We start from the raw sequence: 17,013 nt of genomic DNA, 5'->3' as shown, positions 1-17,013 counted from the left end.
AAGTGATTATCTCAGCCTAAGCTGGAATGTGAACAGCTCTACACCCTTACTGTTTAAGTAATTCCTACTTAATTTAAAAAAGGAAGAGAATTAAGGAGTTGCCACCTGTAAAGAAAAGATGTTCCACTTTTCACTTGGAATTTTGTGGGTTTTTTGAGGAGTTAGACTTTGTATTATGATGGTAAAATCTTTCAAAAATTGGAATTTTTGCATACACATGAAGTAGTTAAAGTGAACACTGGATTTCAGAGTTTCTGTGACACTGCTGGTAGAAACTATCTCAACAAGAGATTTCTTACATGCTGCCAATATGTGAGCCTAACACAATCCCACACCTGCATCTATCCAGAACACTAAGCAAAATCAGCTGAGCACATGGGACAAGCAATTATTGTAAAATCAATCCAGTAAACATTTGACAAAACAGCACCATTGTGACTGGCTCTCTGTTATTTTCTGTTACTTTTAACCACACAATCTGACAAAAAAAAAAATCATGCCTGCAAAGTAACAATGCTCATTTTACATCTCATCACCTTAAGATGGTGAGCTGTTGTATACAGTTTTCCACAGCCATCGTAATCACAGCGAAAGGCTTTCTCTCCACTCTGCTGAGATTTTGCAGTCACTCTTGTTCCATGTCCTTGCAAGACAATCTTTAAAAAAAACCCACCATTAAAACTCACAATGGATCAGAAAAGTCACACACTTTATTTTGCTATCAAGCCAGCTGATTCTGACAGGTTTCTTTTGTCTCTCTTTGCTATGCCATTTATTTCTTTGTCCTCAATAAACTAAAAATAAATAATTAAAAAGCGTAAGTTCGGATGAAAGGAAACAGAGAAACTGTAAAACATATTTACTTGTAGCTAGCAATTTTAAATGCATGCATTAATTAGACAAATAACAACAAAGACAAAATAATTTGAAATAAAGCCCAGTGGTAAGATGACCAAATTAGTAGAGACAAGAGGCTTAGATTACATCTAAGGCACTGGATCCGTTCCTAAGGGAGATTAGCCATAAATCAGACCACCTTCAAAGATATGTTCCTGCAAAGGCCAAACAATAATTAAATGCACTTATAATGAGCACTTTTTGAAAATGAAGGAAAGCATTTTGTACTTTGTCAGTGATGCACATGTTTTGATCAAACTAATTGGAGCAATTTGAGCTAGGTTCTACTCTCTGGCATGACACAACAGGAAAATATACAGAACAGCTTTATGATGCAACTTAATCCCCTTTTAAAGGCTTCTTCATATACTAATATGCAAGAAACATTAATACTGACTGAAGAAAAAGACAGAAGCCCAAATGTAAACATTTTGATACAACCATATGCAAAGTAATCAACATTATTCTAAAAGGTGTATCCTTCTTTTAAACCTCCCCCCTTTTCTTATGGATCCAATTCTATTCTGAATTGTCAAAAGAATATTTCACAGAATGGATGAGGTGGGCAGGCACCTCTGGAGATCTTCTAGTCCAACACCCTCTGCTCAAAGCAGGGTCAACTGCAGCAGGTTGCTCAAAGCAGTATCCAGATGGGTTCTGAGTATTTCTAAGGATGGAGACTCCCTTAAGGCTGCCCCCAGCCTTCACATTCCCAACTAATTCTTCTTGGTTAGTATGAGGCCCATCAAAGTGTTTCACTTCACCAGCTGCTCAATAACCTGTTAGAGGTTGCCAGTTGCCATCCCTGAACTCCAGAAACCTCCTGGATTTCATGTGCCCTGTTGTGATGCTCTTCCAGCAGACAGAGGTGGTTAAAATTCCCCCTGAGGACCTGGGCCTGTGAACATGAAGCTTCTTCTAGTTGTCTGAAGAAGACCTCATCTTCTTTCTGATCAGGGACTCCATAGCAGACAGCCACCACGATGCCACCCACACTGGTCTGCCAGTCAGGCTCTTGACTGGCTCATGACCATTCCCAAAGCAGAGCCCTGTGCAGTCCTGCTGTTCTCATGTGCAGGGCAAGTTCCCGTCCTCTCCTTCCCTGCCTGGCCTTATTAAAAAGCCTTTATCCATCCATCACAGCATTCCGGTCATCTGAACTATGCCACCACATCTCCCTCACCCCAACGAGACTGCAGCCCTGCAACTGCGCATAGACCTCTAATTCCTCATTCAGATAGATCAGAAATTTGATTAAGAACAACTTCCCTATAGATTCTTTGGGGAGTATGACCCCTGTTACTTTCAGACTGTTCTTAAGACTAAAGATGCAAAGTTGAATATGAAATTTTTAATCAACTGAAATGTACAACACCACCACTTCAGAAAAGCTTCTCTGGAACCATGGAGGAAAACATAATCTCATGAATCAAGAAACCCATTGCTAACTAACCTATGATATCATGAACATAGAAGTCACTTTAATACATTAAGGATCACGACGATGACTGAACACATACACTTAAGCATTGATTTGTTTTTTCCATCAGTAAACCTGCTAGTATTTCTTTTTTGTTTCAGCATATAAAAATATGTATGTAGTTGCTTAAGTTCTACTATAAAGCTGAAATAAGCCAAAGTTTAAAAGAAAATTAGAACACTTCTATAATCAATGTGCTAATATCTGTAAGGAAATAACCAGACATAATTTTACCAATATTAAGATTGATACAAAGGGGAAGGAGAATAAAGCACAGAACGCTTAAGAAAAAAAAAAGTTGAACATCATGAGCATTTGTTTGTTCAGACAACTGTTTGCAGAAGTATGTGTTTCTTCACAATACGTCAGCATGACTTGAAGATTGTTAAGAATTAAGTCAGTATTATTCAACAAGGACAGATATAGTTATTAAAATTACTGTTCTTAGAAGATAATACACTCTAAAGAAACTAAAAAATTCAGATGTTAGGAGGCACAAAATCAAAAGAACACAGCAAATAAAGAACCTTTATAATAATGTGAAACTTGTTGAGAGAAATTGTGTACTTCAAAATACTTTTAAATAGACAAAATTTTAAAAACCACACTAATTTTAAAAGAGATCACAAATGCATCCTGAGTTGACAGGTAACACAGTAGAACAACAAAGGTAACAAAGATCTCAGATAAGATTTTTATATTGTATACATACAAACTTCAGTCATATGATTCTGCTTTTATTATGAACAGATGGGTATGACAGGTTTGAAAGGAAATACTGTGTGATACCATTTGGGCACACATAGTCTTTTGCTTTTACATGTGGAAATCACAAAGAGGTTTTATGCTGTCTTCTTGTTGAAAAACCTAACCACAGGCAAGTCTGAATGATTGCTTAGCAGCATGACATCTGTTCTGTTCTTGTGTTACCTGTGGACTTAAAAAGTTTGTATTTATATACTTATTTAATACTATATCTAAATATGATACTATTTTATCCCAAGTAATATATTATTTCAGAATGAGTTACAAGTAGGTATCTACTTAAATCAAGATATAAACATGATTACAATTTTCATAGATAATTGATAGCTTTGGGACCCTTCATTTGGCCAACTGAAGTCACCTTATAGGTGTCAGAATTTGAGGCTAAGCCTCAATACCTTTTGAAATATCAGAACTTTTTTTGTCCGGAACATATAATGCTCCATAAGATTGGCACACTTCCATATGGCATATATGTTGCCATACAGGTATAAGATAAAGCAACCTCCAGATTCACTTTGTTTTGGGGCTGAGGCTGAAATCAACATGTAACTGTATACTGGTTATAGGTCATTTTGCTTAATAGGCTCTTCCTTCCAGGTAAAACCAACCGAGATTGGAAACGGTCAGCATGCCTTCACCAAGGGCAAGTCCTGCCTCACCAACCTAGCGGCCTTCTATGATGGAGTGACTACACCAGTGGACAAGGGAAGAGCTATGGATGTCATCTATCTGGACTTCTGTAAGGCCTTTGACACTGTCCCCCACAACATCCTTCTCTCTAAATTGGAGAGATATGGATTTGATGGGTGGACGAGGAATTAGTTGGATGGTCACACCCAGACTGTAGCGATCAATGACTCAATGTCCAGATGGAGATCAGTGACGAGCGGTGTCCCTCAGGGGTCCGTACTGGGACCAGTACTGTTTAATATATTCATCAATGACACAGACAGTGGGATCAAGTGCACCCTCAGCAAGTTTGCAGATGACACCAAGCTGAATGGTGCGGTTGACACGCCTGAGGGATGGGATACCATCCAGAGGGATCTGGACAAACTCGAGGAATGGGCTTATGAGGTTCAACAAGGCCAAGTGCAGGGTCCTGCACCTGGGTTGGGGCAACCCCTGGTATCAATACAGGCTGGGGGATGAAGGGATAGAGAGCAGCTCTGCTGAGAAGGACTTGGGGGTGCTGGAGGGTGAGAAGCTGGACATGAGCCAGCAATGTGCACTCGTAGCCCAGAAGGCCAACCATATCCTGGGCTGCATCAAAAGAAGCGTGGCCAGCAGCGGGAGGGAGGGGATTCTGCCCCTCTATTCGGCTCTGGTGAGACCCCACCTGCAGTACTGCATCCAGCCTGGAGCTCTCAGCACAGGAAAGACAGACCTGTTGGATCAGGTCCAGAGGGGGGCCACCAAAATGACCAGAGGGCTGGAACACCTCTGCTGTGAGGACAGGCTGAGGGAGTTGGGGTTGTTCAGCCTGGAGGAGAGAAGGCTCTGGGGAGACCTTACTGCAGCCTTCCGGTACTTAAAAGGGGCATCTAAGAAAGATGGGGACAAACTTTTTAGCAGGGCCTGTTGTGACAGGACACAGTGTAATGGTTTTAAACTAAAAGAAGACAGATTTAGATTAGGTGTAAGGAAGAAATCTTTCACAACGAGGGTGGTGAGACAGTGGCACAGGTTGCCCAGAGAGGTGGTAGATGCCCCATCCCTGGCAACACTGAAGGTCAGGTTGGACGGGGCTCTGAGCAACCTGCTCGAACTGAAGATGCCCCTGCTCACTACAGGGGGTTGGGCTAGATGACCTTTAAAGGTCCCTTCTCTGAGCAACCTGCTCGAACTGAAGATGCCCCTGCTCACTACAGGGGGTTGGGCTAGATGACCTTTAAAGGTCCCTTCTCTGAGCAACCTGCTCTAACTGAAGATGCCCCTGCTCACTACAGGGGGTTGGGCTAGATGACCTTTAAAGGTCCCTTCCAACCCAAATTATTCTATGATTCTATAAGATCTTATCTTACTCTTCCTTGAATTTTGGCTTTTGTTGGAGCTGCACCCCTATTCCAACCTACAGGTGTGCAAAACCTCTAAATTTCTTGATTTAATTTTATGGAATATATTCCAATACTATAAATAATGCATGCATTAGCTATTCTCTCCTTTCACAGTCATGCCACAGAGGCAACATCGGAGTGTGTGCGGCTTTAAATATTGTGGGACCTAGCTTTTAAAAAAATTAAGAATAGAGAATTTTGAGGTAACTGTCAGAAGTGAGCATGTAATTCTTCCTTTCACAGATACTGTATTTTATCTTGGAAGGTATTTTTCCTCATTGTCTAGATCATTATCTCTTAAATAAAACAAAAAAGAAAACCAGGGCTTTTCTGACCAAACCTTTCTCAAGACTTTTCCATTTTTGATATTGTTACTCGAACATGTGAGGGTATAGGAGTTTTATTATTTTTGTTGCCGGTCATAATTCTTTGAAGCCCAGAATACATTCCTGCTTTGTCTTTTCCTTTAATAAAATATGTTATGATGACAAATACCATTCTCCTTACATAATTTTACGGATCCCAAGTAAAAAAAAAGCTTGAGTGTTGCACCTGTATTTTCCATTGCCCTTTGATCTTTTAAGTTAATATTTACACATTGAAAAGGTTTTTTTACTCCTACGTACTAACAACATGAATACAGAAAAAGAAATGGAAGTATTTTTCTGCTTCTTTAAGCATGCACTAGGAGTGACACTTATATACTGATTACTTACAAAACCCACAATACAAGTCAGAGACACTAACAGGGCAAGTGGAATCAAAATAAGTCACCAAAGAGAGAACAGTTCCAGACATATGCCTAGAATTGTCTCTCTTGAGAAGAAAATAATTCATTAATTGAGTCAGCATTCCTTCTGCTTTAAGGACTATAAAAAGTAGTTCATCCTCTAGAAAAGAACTTCTGAAATACTTACACCCTTACTGATGACATACTCAGGTCAGCTTGAAAAAATCTTAGAAATCCAACACAATTTTTAATTACCTTTTAACAGAAAACCCCCAGAAAACAGTAAGCATTAGAAGATCATTCTAAAATCTTGTACAAAGTGAGAAATATGAGCTATCTGTATAGGTCTGAGATCTAAAATCCCTGAAGGGTAGCAGCAGACCCTAGTTCATGGTTACACAGGATTACCTATCATGCATGTTGCTAGGCAGAGAAGACAGAAGAAATAGATATATTTAATTATTTCGTATTGGGCTACATACCTGCATTTTTTTATCTTGTTCATTTTCACCTATCATTCCTGTGCCACTAACACTGTCATTTCCATCAATAGACACCTGAAAAATGAAGTTGAAATGGGAAAAACATTTACAGGTTATTTTTATTCATCTGAAAAACAGAGGGTTACAGACAGTTGCTGAGGGCTTTTTATTTCATAGCTCTCTAGCTCCCTCTTGAAACATGGTTACCCTACAGTACACTAGCTTACATGAAAAACACCACTTGTAGCACCTGCATTATAGGATAGGTAAAGTAAGCATCTCAAAGTTGTCTTAAAACAAGGTAAGAAAGACTGCAAGATGCAAGTGTGTTAAATTAATAGACTGACAAAAGTTTAAAAATAAATTAATGAATTTAGCAATACTGAGTTCTGACAGAAAAAAACCTGAAAACATTTACTTCTTTTATAATAGGGATATATCTTTCACTCCCTGTTAAGCAGAATTTACTTGTTTTGAAGAGCACAACTCCTTTGGAATCAAAATACCTAGACAGCGTGTTACATCTCAACTTGAAATAGTCAAATTATAAACAGCTAAACAAAGACTTGTGTATTGCTCCATAGGTTTATATTTAAAAATCAATATACAGGAGGAGAAAGGTATTGCTGCTTTCCAAGGAGCTTATAAAAATATTGGAAAGAGTATTAGATGTTAATGTGAAATTTTTATTTAAATAAAAATATAATTGCCCTGTTTAAAAAAAAAAAAAACAACCCACAAAACTCTCTCACACAGGTCAACTCAAAGACCAGTGTCTTATTAGTCAGTGTAGAAAAAACTAATTTGAAGTATGCTGTATGTAGTTTCCCATTCCTTACATAGTTTCCTGTTCCTTCATTGCCTCTGTATTGAGCACATGCATTCATAATACTCTCTGCATCCATTACACTCAAGGCTGAGACTGATGCCCCTAAATCTAGTCTAAGTGATTTTATTCTTCTCTAAAATAGTTTGGCAGGAACCCTCCTCAGCTGGTATGCTTATGCCCCTTCATTAAGGAGGTCATAGCAGGCTCCTGAGAATGTTAATGGTTGCGTAAAGTATCTTGCTCAAAGCATCAGCTACCAACATTTCACTTGGAGACTAAAGATGAACTTGTTCCGTAAGAGGTTTTCAGACTGTACTATCTTTCTAAATTAGACAATTGTAAGCAATATACTTTTGGCAACTTTGAGCTAAAGGAGTGAAGAGGAAAGTGCCCAAGCAGAGGCAAGTTTACGTTATAGAAAGACTGCAAAGAGAGCCTGCAAGCAAGTAATTCTCAGTGTTTTTTTTTTTAAAGGAAAAAATAGCTCTTTTGGGACCTTCTCCTGCAGAATTTTTGAAGGGAGGGGACAAAACCTGCACAGAAAGGAGACTTGAGAATCACTTCATTGTGAACTGTTGTTGGTTGAGAAAAGAACTGTTGACATGAAATTAAAAGTTCATCAACACCACTGGAAACAAATGATCCAAACAGAATGTGTGTGCATCTGTGTAGACAAACACAAATCCCAGGCACTGTACTTTTGTACTTTTTCAGCAGGTGGGATGCCACAGGAAAACACCTTATGGAAGAAAGTAAATTAGAGAGAAGTAGAGAGAAAGAAAGTAAAGAAGTTGTAACCTTCTCACAATTCCATTATGTATCTTCTGACTTTTCATTCTCTGAGAGCAATGATCTCTTTTTAGCTTGCTTGCTTTGGCAGGAAGGTGGCATTGACTTAGCCCAAAATTAAGAGGACCCTAGTGAAGTCTTTGCATGTGTTCTGCAAGATGTGGGAAAGTAGTACTATGCCTAAAGGAGAAGCAAGGGACAATGAAAAAATGTATGTGTTCTACCACTTCCAGGGAGCTTCTCTGTAGTTGTCTTGGACCTCTTTGTATGAATACTCTTACAGAGCTTCTGCACTGATCTTGGGCAGCCTACTGATCTTCGGTATTTCTGCCTGTTATGTAGGAAGAACTACTGTTCTCCAAATTCACCTCTAAAATTTTCTTCACCCTTTTAAGTTTTGAGGAGAAAATCTTAAAAGTCAACAAAAAAAAGCAAGGTGCCTAATTATAAACCTCTCTTTTTCATTATTGTGAGAATTCTGGAAGGATTCCAAGGAAGATCTTTGAGTTCCTCCTAAAAGACTCTTAGATTCTAATGAAAGATTCAGTCTGCCTTCGATTAAGAACATAAGAACACCTATATTGAGTCAAACTAAAGGTCAATCTAGTGCACAATTTTGTTTCCAACAGCAGCCAGTAACTGATGCTAGAGAAGACTAAAGGAACAGGCCAAGCATATAGTGATACATTCTCAGAAATACTCTCCCAACCTCCAAGCAATTTGTGGCTTAGGAAGTTCCTCAACTAGAAGTCACATGTTTCTACCTAAGAGCCCTGGATACATTTTTCTTCTATGAATTTATCTAATTACTCTTTGAATCCAGGGACATATTAGCATCCGCAATATCCTACAAGCAGTGCCATGGCTTAACTTTCTGCTGTTTGAAAAAGTATTCTTCCCTTGTTTTTCTCGAACCTGTCATCTGAGACTTTCATCTGATGTTTCCCAGTTCTTACGCTGGTAAAGACAATGACAAGTCACTACTCTTCTTTATGCCATTCAAAATTTTATAAAATTCTATCAGATACTTACCTCATGTATTTCATATGTTTGGTCATCATTGCCCCTTCCTGTACCTTTTTCAGTGTTCCTATACCAGCTGCTATGAAAAGTATACTTCGCCTCATTATGAGGTGTACACAGACATGGAATAGAATCACAAAACCACATTTCTCTCCTTTTAAGAGAAAGGCAGGATTGTGATGACTGAGCTATTATTTGCTTTTGTATGTAAAACAGGTGCAATGCTTGGAAACTCACTTCTACTGACTTTGCCCAAGAGGTTCTAGCAGTACCTTCCAGAATAAGTTTCTGGGATGAAAGCTTAAAGAGAATAAATAGAATTTTTCCTAGACTCACACAAGTACACTACAGAAAACAAATTCACATTACAGAATTAAAAAACCTATGTTGAGATAAATAGGACAAAAATGCAAATTTATTTGCATTTCTTCAGTTTCTTCTTCACCTTCTCAAAACAAATTATGATTAACATAGCTCCTTGCTAAGAAGGACAAAGTTATGATTGATTTAGACCTAAATTAACTAGTAGCTAGGGAATGTGTAAAAGCTTGTCACTACAGCTCAACTAGCCTTGAATTACCTTTTATTTTATGAAATGTTAAGGCATGGCTAAACACAACACAATCTGACTGGCCCTCTTAGGATCACAGAATCATCAGGGTTGGAAAGGACCTTCCATTAAGTCCAACCGTTAACCCAACACCACCATGCCCCCTAAACCATGTCCCAAAGTGCCACGTCCACACATTTTTTGAATATTTCCAGTGATGGTGACTCCACCACCTCCCTGGGCAGCATGTTCCAGTGCTTGACCACTCATTTGAGGATCTCTCAATTATAACAGACAGAAGCCTAATGCAAAGAATAGAGTATAAGCCATTTAATTATCTGTCCTGGTGTCAGCTGGGATAGAGCTGATTTTCTTCAGAGCAGCTAGTATGAGGCTATGTTTTGGATTTGGGATGAAAATAGTGTTGATAATGTACTGATGTTTTGGGTTGTGGCTAAGCAGTCAAGGACTATCCAGCTTCTCATGCTGGCCTGCCAGCGAGTAGGCTGGGGGTGCATGGGAAGCTGGGAGGGGACACAGCCGGGACAGCTGACCCAGGCTGGCCAAAGGATTATTCCATACGATATGACATCATGCTCAGTATTTAAAGTTGGGATGAAGAAGGAGGAAGTGGGGGGATGTATGGAGGTACCACCTTTGTCTTCCTAAGAAACCATTACATGTGATGGAGCCCTGCTTTCCTGGAGATGGCTGAACACCTACCTGCCTGCCAATGGGAAGCAGTGAATGGATTCCTTGTTTTGCTTTGCTGGCATGCGCTGCTTTTGCTTTACCTATGAAACTGTCTTTATCTCAACCCGCAAATTTTCTCACTTTTACTCTTCTGATTCTCTTCCCCATCCCACCAGCAGGGAGTGAGTGAGCGGCTGTATGGGGCTTAGTTGCTGGCTGGGATTAAACCACAAATTATCCTAAGTGGCCTTCTCCCAAAATTTGACAACTTTCAGTGACACTGGTGGACAAATTTTAAAATCTATTCTACTCTTTTTCCAGAGCAATACAAGCACTGATGGTAATCATCCAGCAACTGGGACACTGCTAAACTATAAAGTCATGGCAGTTGCACCTCCCATTATTATACTTACATCATGCTTTACAGAAGTCCAGTAAAGTGGACAACGTGAATTTTGAGCATCATACTACATTTTATTATTGAAAGTATAGATCAAAGAAGTTTTTTCCAAACTCAGTAATCATTTAATTGTCTATTTTACACTTCATACCATGCATTGTCCTTGCCCAGTATACTAGGCCCTACTCATCCCAATGCAAGGAAAAAAAAAAAGGTTAAAATCCAGCAATAGTTCCTGCACAAGAATAATTTAACTTTGTCCTTCTTTCCAAACAGTATCCTCTCAGGAGGCTCCTTTCTAATGCCATGTTTTAGAGAAAATTATTCATTTGGTTGTCTAAATCACTTTCTGTATCTGTCTGACTCCACATCATCTTTTTATGCAACACTACACATTGGAGCTGCTCATGATAGTGAAGCACTGTCATGACAATTTGGTATTCTCTCTTAGAAGAGTCTGAAGACTCACTTAATTATCACTTTAATTCTTAGATCACAATTGGCTTTTGTTGCCAGATTATCTTGGGATGCTACATTAAAGCGTTATGGATAGGGAAAAATATCTTTCAGTATACCTTGGCTGCGTATTGCTCCAAAGCACTGATGGTATCTGGGTCAATGGCAGCATCTCCTGTATGAAGACCTGCCACTGTGCCATCAGCTTGAATGGCTAAAATGGTATCCGACTGTGGCATTTGCACCGTGTGGTGAATGTAGGCAGTAGTTCCATCCTCCAGCTGGACTGCTTGTAATGCACTCTGGTCGTAACTGTCTGAAAAATAGTATTACAAAGTATTATGAAAGAAAAGGAATAGCAATGTCTGCACATTACACAAGAAACTGCTGCTGGTTCGGAAATATCTCCTAAAGTCATATAGATGTATGAAACATATGAGAAATACAACCACTAGTGTATGAGAAATATAAACATTTGAAATATTACTATGAATAGCACTGATGAAATTTCTTTCAAGACAACACCTCCCATAGCTTTATTTCTGCACACTTACAAAAGTGCAAAACCAATTCTATATTGGTCTAGCTGTATTTACAGAGGAAACCAGGAACACACATATGCTTTCCATTTCATATCCACTCATAATAAAATGAAAATAATGTAACACATGTACTGATGTCAGTACTTCAGATTTTAGAATTCATAAACGTGATCATTTTACGAACAGAATTGTGCAAACATGCAAAAGAAACACATAAAATATAGGATTACTTTTAAGGAAGAAATTCTTTATTATATTCTTTCCTCTTAGCACTGCTGATTGTAGAATGTAATTCTTGTCACACTAGTTTAAACAGACTTAAAATAGCTACTTGTTCACTTTCTGTAAAGAAGTAATACTATTTCCAAGACTAGTGTAATTATCTTCTGCAGAAATCTAAGTTATAATTTAAAATAAATACATTTGCATTCTTGCCTGTCAGCGGTCACATTTTCTGCCCTACCATCAATAGCACGATCTTTAAAATTTAAGTCAATCTCTACATTCTTTAGCTCAAGAAGGATTGATTGATTGATTCTTACCTGCTTTCTCTTCTCATTTTCACATGCAATTATTGCTGAAATCCGGATAAGGACTTACATTCTCCACTAACATGACATATACTTACTTTAATGTGATCCTGGGCTAAAAAAAAAAAAGTGAAATATGCTGGTTTTGATTATAACTGTTATATGAGGCCCAAATAAGGAACTGAACCAGTCTCATTTCAACAATTTCCAGATGTCACGAAGTAAAAGCAACAAGTAATCTACATTGGGAAGCACACTAAGTGATGTCATAGTCTAAACAGAGTACCATATTTTATACTTCTGAAGTTCTGTTGAACTCTAGTGTAATAAATCACAATTCCAAAAAAATTACCTTTCGAGGTGTGATGAATAAATGCCGTAGTTCCATCTTCCAGCTGAACTGCTTGTCCATCTTCCAGACGCAAGCTGTCCCCTGTTCAGAAGAAAGAATTACAATGCTTCAATGATAGTTTGAAAAATCCTTTAGGTTGGAAAGATTAAACTCTAAATACCTAGGAATACAAAATACCTAGGATCTCTTCCTGACTGTTTCCATCAAAATAAGAAAGCAAGCTATCATAATTACCATTAATTACTTAATATCAATATTTATCAGTAATACATTATTTTAGAATATATTTCTTGTATTATTACACTTACTGCTTTTAGGCATGGGTACATGTTGAACATAAGCAGCAGAACCATCTTCTAATTGAATCACTTGTCCATCCATTAATTTACCATCTGAAATACACAATTAGAATTCTTAAAAAATATTCTGTAAGACCCATCACAGTTTAAATACATAGTTGATGCTTTCTGGATTAGAATTATTAAAATTATTTAAAGAATCAATAAAATATCACCAAGAAATAATGTTTGGTAAAGAGTAAGCATAGATATTTTAAAATTCTGGGATAAAAAAAATGGAAAGGGCCTGATGTCCTATCTAGTAGGCAGAATGTTGATATTTGGGTTTGAAGTGTAAAGGTCACTTTTGTTTGACTTATGTTCTGCATTTGATACCTGCACCTTATTAGTAGCAGAAAAAAATATTTACTTTGTACTATTACTGTAATACATGTAATTCCCAGCTGGAATTGGAAATTCATAAACATTGTACAGATTTTGCCTGACGTTACAATTTAAAGAGGTTTACAATCCAAAGACAGGGTTAAAAGGGGGAATACGATTTCAATACCAATCAACTTCTAGTCATTTACCTACCTTTAGAATTGTGCTGTATGTAAGCAGTGGAGCCATCAGCAAGGGTAACAGCTTGCAAGCTTACACCTTCCATGTTTTCCAAGTTGTCACCATCTAGCAAGGAAAAAAGTTCACATTCACTATTACAAGCATCAAACCCTAAAAATCAGAACTTAACCACCTCCATAAATTATTATATCCCCTTAAAACACAATGACTTCAGAAATAATAATAGGAGATAGCTCGTATTTGCTTTCTGGTTTTTGAACTTTAAACATATACTAGGGTCATATGTTCATGTAAACATAACAGCTAGAATGTCATTTTCTACTAAAAAAAGTTATAGTGTCACTGCATAAATAACTACAAAGCTAAGGTTTTAGGAGAAATGTTAATTAGGTCATGAGTGTCACCAGTGAAATAATGATATATATGTACTTGTATTGATAAGTTTGTTTTGTACACTACTACAAATACTACACTACTACATACTACTGTCATTAATATACACAAATCTATTTAGAGTAAAACACAGATGTGAGGAAAAGTTTTTAATCATATAAAATTGTAACGAAGCTGTTGGAAAACATCAAGTTTAAACCAATCCTAGATCACCGATCTATTTTAAAACTCAGCTTGTTTAATACATACTTAGATATAAACTGAAGTTACAAAGTATAAAACAGTACAAATATAATGATAACAAAGTCACATTTTATATTTCCTATTTTGGCACAGTTACACTCCTATTAACTTAAGAGATAATTTCTTTTCAGAATTAAATTAGTGAACTTAATAAATCTCAGTTAACTAAGAATAATTTCTGTTAGATTTTAATTTACAATACATTACATGAGTTTTAGAGTTTTATCTGAATTTTAAACTGAAAAGACACAATAATGTAGAGACATTTTAACCTGAAGGTTCACCTTGCACAGCTACAGCTTCTGTTAGACAGAGAGTCACATGCTGGGCCTCCATTCCTCCTCCAGAAAATTCAGTCATTCCCTGAGAGTCTCTATTTATCTGAGCTAGTAACATTGTCTACCTAGAAAGAAAGTATTCACAAAACATAATTAAGAAATTTTTTAAAAAATTAAAAACCAAAAATTAAATACAGAACCAGAACTAGTTAAAGACAATCCAAGTTTAATTAGATTTTTATACAGCTGCTACAAATACTTTATGTTACCTTCCACATAAAAAAGATGCAATGGATGACTGACTTAGCTGGAAAATACTTCGGAGGAAAAAAGGTTATTTGAAATAGGTAAATATTATTACCTCAATTAACTAAGCTGTTAAGAACTTCAGGTAGCAGTTACTAAATTGAAGTGCATCAACACATTTAGATTTCTGATAAATATTAATTATCCAACCAATGCATAAAGAATAACAGTAGTACTGATGGTATAAATAATGATATATTTTTATCTCCAGAATTAAAATAAAGCTGACAATTCACCCACAGTCACCCATGACAACAGCAGAGCTTTAACTATATAAATTAAACATCTCTCTGGTGCCAGTAAGAGGTTCAGAATCTATCACACACTGGGAAATACACAATTCATTAGTAAGTCTGACTGAATGATCCAACTATTACCCTAAACTTTCCAGGAAGGTTTCTATTTAAAAAAAAAAATTTAAAAAATCCCTCCTTGAAATAATAAAGTATCTCATGATAAAATGTATTACTAAGACAACAGGATAGCGATTAGCAAGTGACAGTCACAACTCTGGATGTGTCTCACAGAACCAGATATAACCATCCCTTTGCATACTAATTTTTTTATCCAGGCATGTTTTAATATGGGAGATGAAGAAGTCTACTGAATCTGAAAGGCTATTACTAATTTTCAGTATTACTAGATTAAGAAGCTATAAAGGAAATATGTAACATTGCATTCTACTAACTCAGATGTTGCCTTTCACTACAGGAAAAAAAAAAAAACAAACCAACAATCAAAAAAAAATCCAACCAAAAAAGAGTCACTGGGTTCTGCATACCCTTTAGTTAATGTAACATATACTTAGATGTGGATGAAAGGGCGGGGGAAAAAAGGTCACATGCAATTGCAATCTAGGCTACACAGTATTAAAGCAACTTTGCCCCCACCCCAATCTCTTTTTTACCATAAGAAGCAGTTAGATAATCTCACAAAAAGGTTACAGATAAAGAATCAAAGCTTTTAATCTTAGTATGGTTCTATGACTTGCTGTTTTATAATTCAAGGCTGAGAAGAATAATCTAGGTTTATTAATTTACTTATGATTACATTTCTAAATAACTAAGCTATTTTTACCTCTACAATCCAGAAATCTGCCCTTGAACGAGCAATTCATCAACGGTCTGGAAGACCACTGAGAAACTCATGCTTACGTCAAAACTAAAGATTAATGAAAGCAAAATTAGACCATTTAGGTACTCCAGCATACCTGCAGTATTTAAAAGGTTTGGTACACTAATTTAGTGGTTGAAAATTATACCCAAGTATTATTTTCCAAATACACCTAAGTGACTGTGAACCAGACTCTACCTCCTAGAGTGGCAGGCATCTACACACATTTCCTAATCTCAGATGAGGAAAAAGCGAACCCACACCCTGCTGCTGCAGTTCTGCTGCTTTTGCTGTCTGAAGTGCTTTAACAAAAGTGCTGTGCACAAAGCAAATGTGCCACTACGGTCAAAGCCCCACTAACTTTTAATGTGATGTTATACCAAGTACCCACATTACCTCCTGAACTTGTACTCGAAGTCTAAATCACCTAGCAAAGCATCTAGACCATTTCACACATTGGAGAAGAAAGGCTATACAACCACTGGTTTTGACTAGCACTAAATTCTGAAACAATTCCAGCAGGCATCTCAAAGGCCTTTCAGCTCAGGTCTGCTACAGAGTATTCCCTCTCTTAGACGATGGATCTTTTAAGAAGCCCCCAGCATCTTTATTATACTATCTGCCTTTAAAATAGAATCATGTCCTTCCTGCAGAGTTTACACCTCATCTCTCAACTTTGGGGAAGTAGAGAGGAAGCTAGTCAACGCAGACAGCTGTGAAGTCCTGAGCAAGCCAGAGCAGAACTAAATCTAATACAAGACAAATTCAAAAGGCCAAAGCAGCAAAAGTATTTGTTTAAATTATTTTACAGTGTTTGTTACTATAGCGTGGCTGATTAATAGTTATCACACACTGACCAAAAAAAAAAAAAAAAAAAAAAAAAATCTGAGTGAACTGTTGCACACAGCAGAACAACGTTCACTACCTTCCTCTATTCCAGATGATCTGGACAATCATGTGCTGTAACTTACACAGACTATGTTGCTGTTTTCTCCCAATTTCGACTCCTTTAAAATTATCCCTTCCAACACATCCTCTTCCCAATCCTCTGTCCTTCCTCTAGCTTCATGTCCCTAGCTCCATCCCTTCTCCGTGAAGTACCAGTTTCCTTCTTCAGCCAGTCCTATCATGGTACCAAATTTCCAGCATGTCCCTCTTCCCAAATATAATCCAATTCTTCTCATCAAATAATCTACAATACTCCCCTGTCCACACCAACTCCTTCTGCAACTACTTCCC

At 37.3% G+C, this 17,013-nt stretch overlaps 1 protein-coding gene across 3 annotated transcripts in view; it reads right to left on the bottom strand.

The window, feature by feature from the left end:
• ZNF143 (zinc finger protein 143) overlaps positions 1-14,538 on the bottom strand; it is a gene marked incomplete at its 3' end in the record, with an annotated part of 28,738 nt that extends 14,200 nt beyond the window's left edge. The window contains exons 1-7 of one of the 3 annotated variants that reach the window (XM_082000926.1): positions 14,362-14,538; positions 13,454-13,546; positions 12,881-12,970; positions 12,579-12,659; positions 11,274-11,470; positions 6,415-6,489; positions 537-656 (exon numbers count right to left, since the gene is read on the bottom strand). In XM_082000926.1, the coding sequence (XP_081857052.1) occupies positions 537-656; positions 6,415-6,489; positions 11,274-11,470; positions 12,579-12,659; positions 12,881-12,970; positions 13,454-13,546; positions 14,362-14,473 (768 nt within the window). In that variant the 5' untranslated portion in view covers positions 14,474-14,538. The remainder of the gene's footprint in view (positions 1-536; positions 657-6,414; positions 6,490-11,273; positions 11,471-12,578; positions 12,660-12,880; positions 12,971-13,453; positions 13,547-14,361) is intronic. The other 2 variants (XM_082000927.1, XM_082000928.1) reach the window with 2 other exon arrangements.
• Between the last annotated feature and the right edge of the window lie 2,475 nt (positions 14,539-17,013).

Source organism: Phaethon aethereus (genome assembly GCF_964289735.1).
Source record: "Phaethon aethereus genome assembly, chromosome: 5".
NCBI lineage: Eukaryota > Metazoa > Chordata > Aves > Phaethontiformes > Phaethontidae > Phaethon > Phaethon aethereus.
This window is presented reverse-complemented; position numbering and strand designations above follow the sequence as displayed.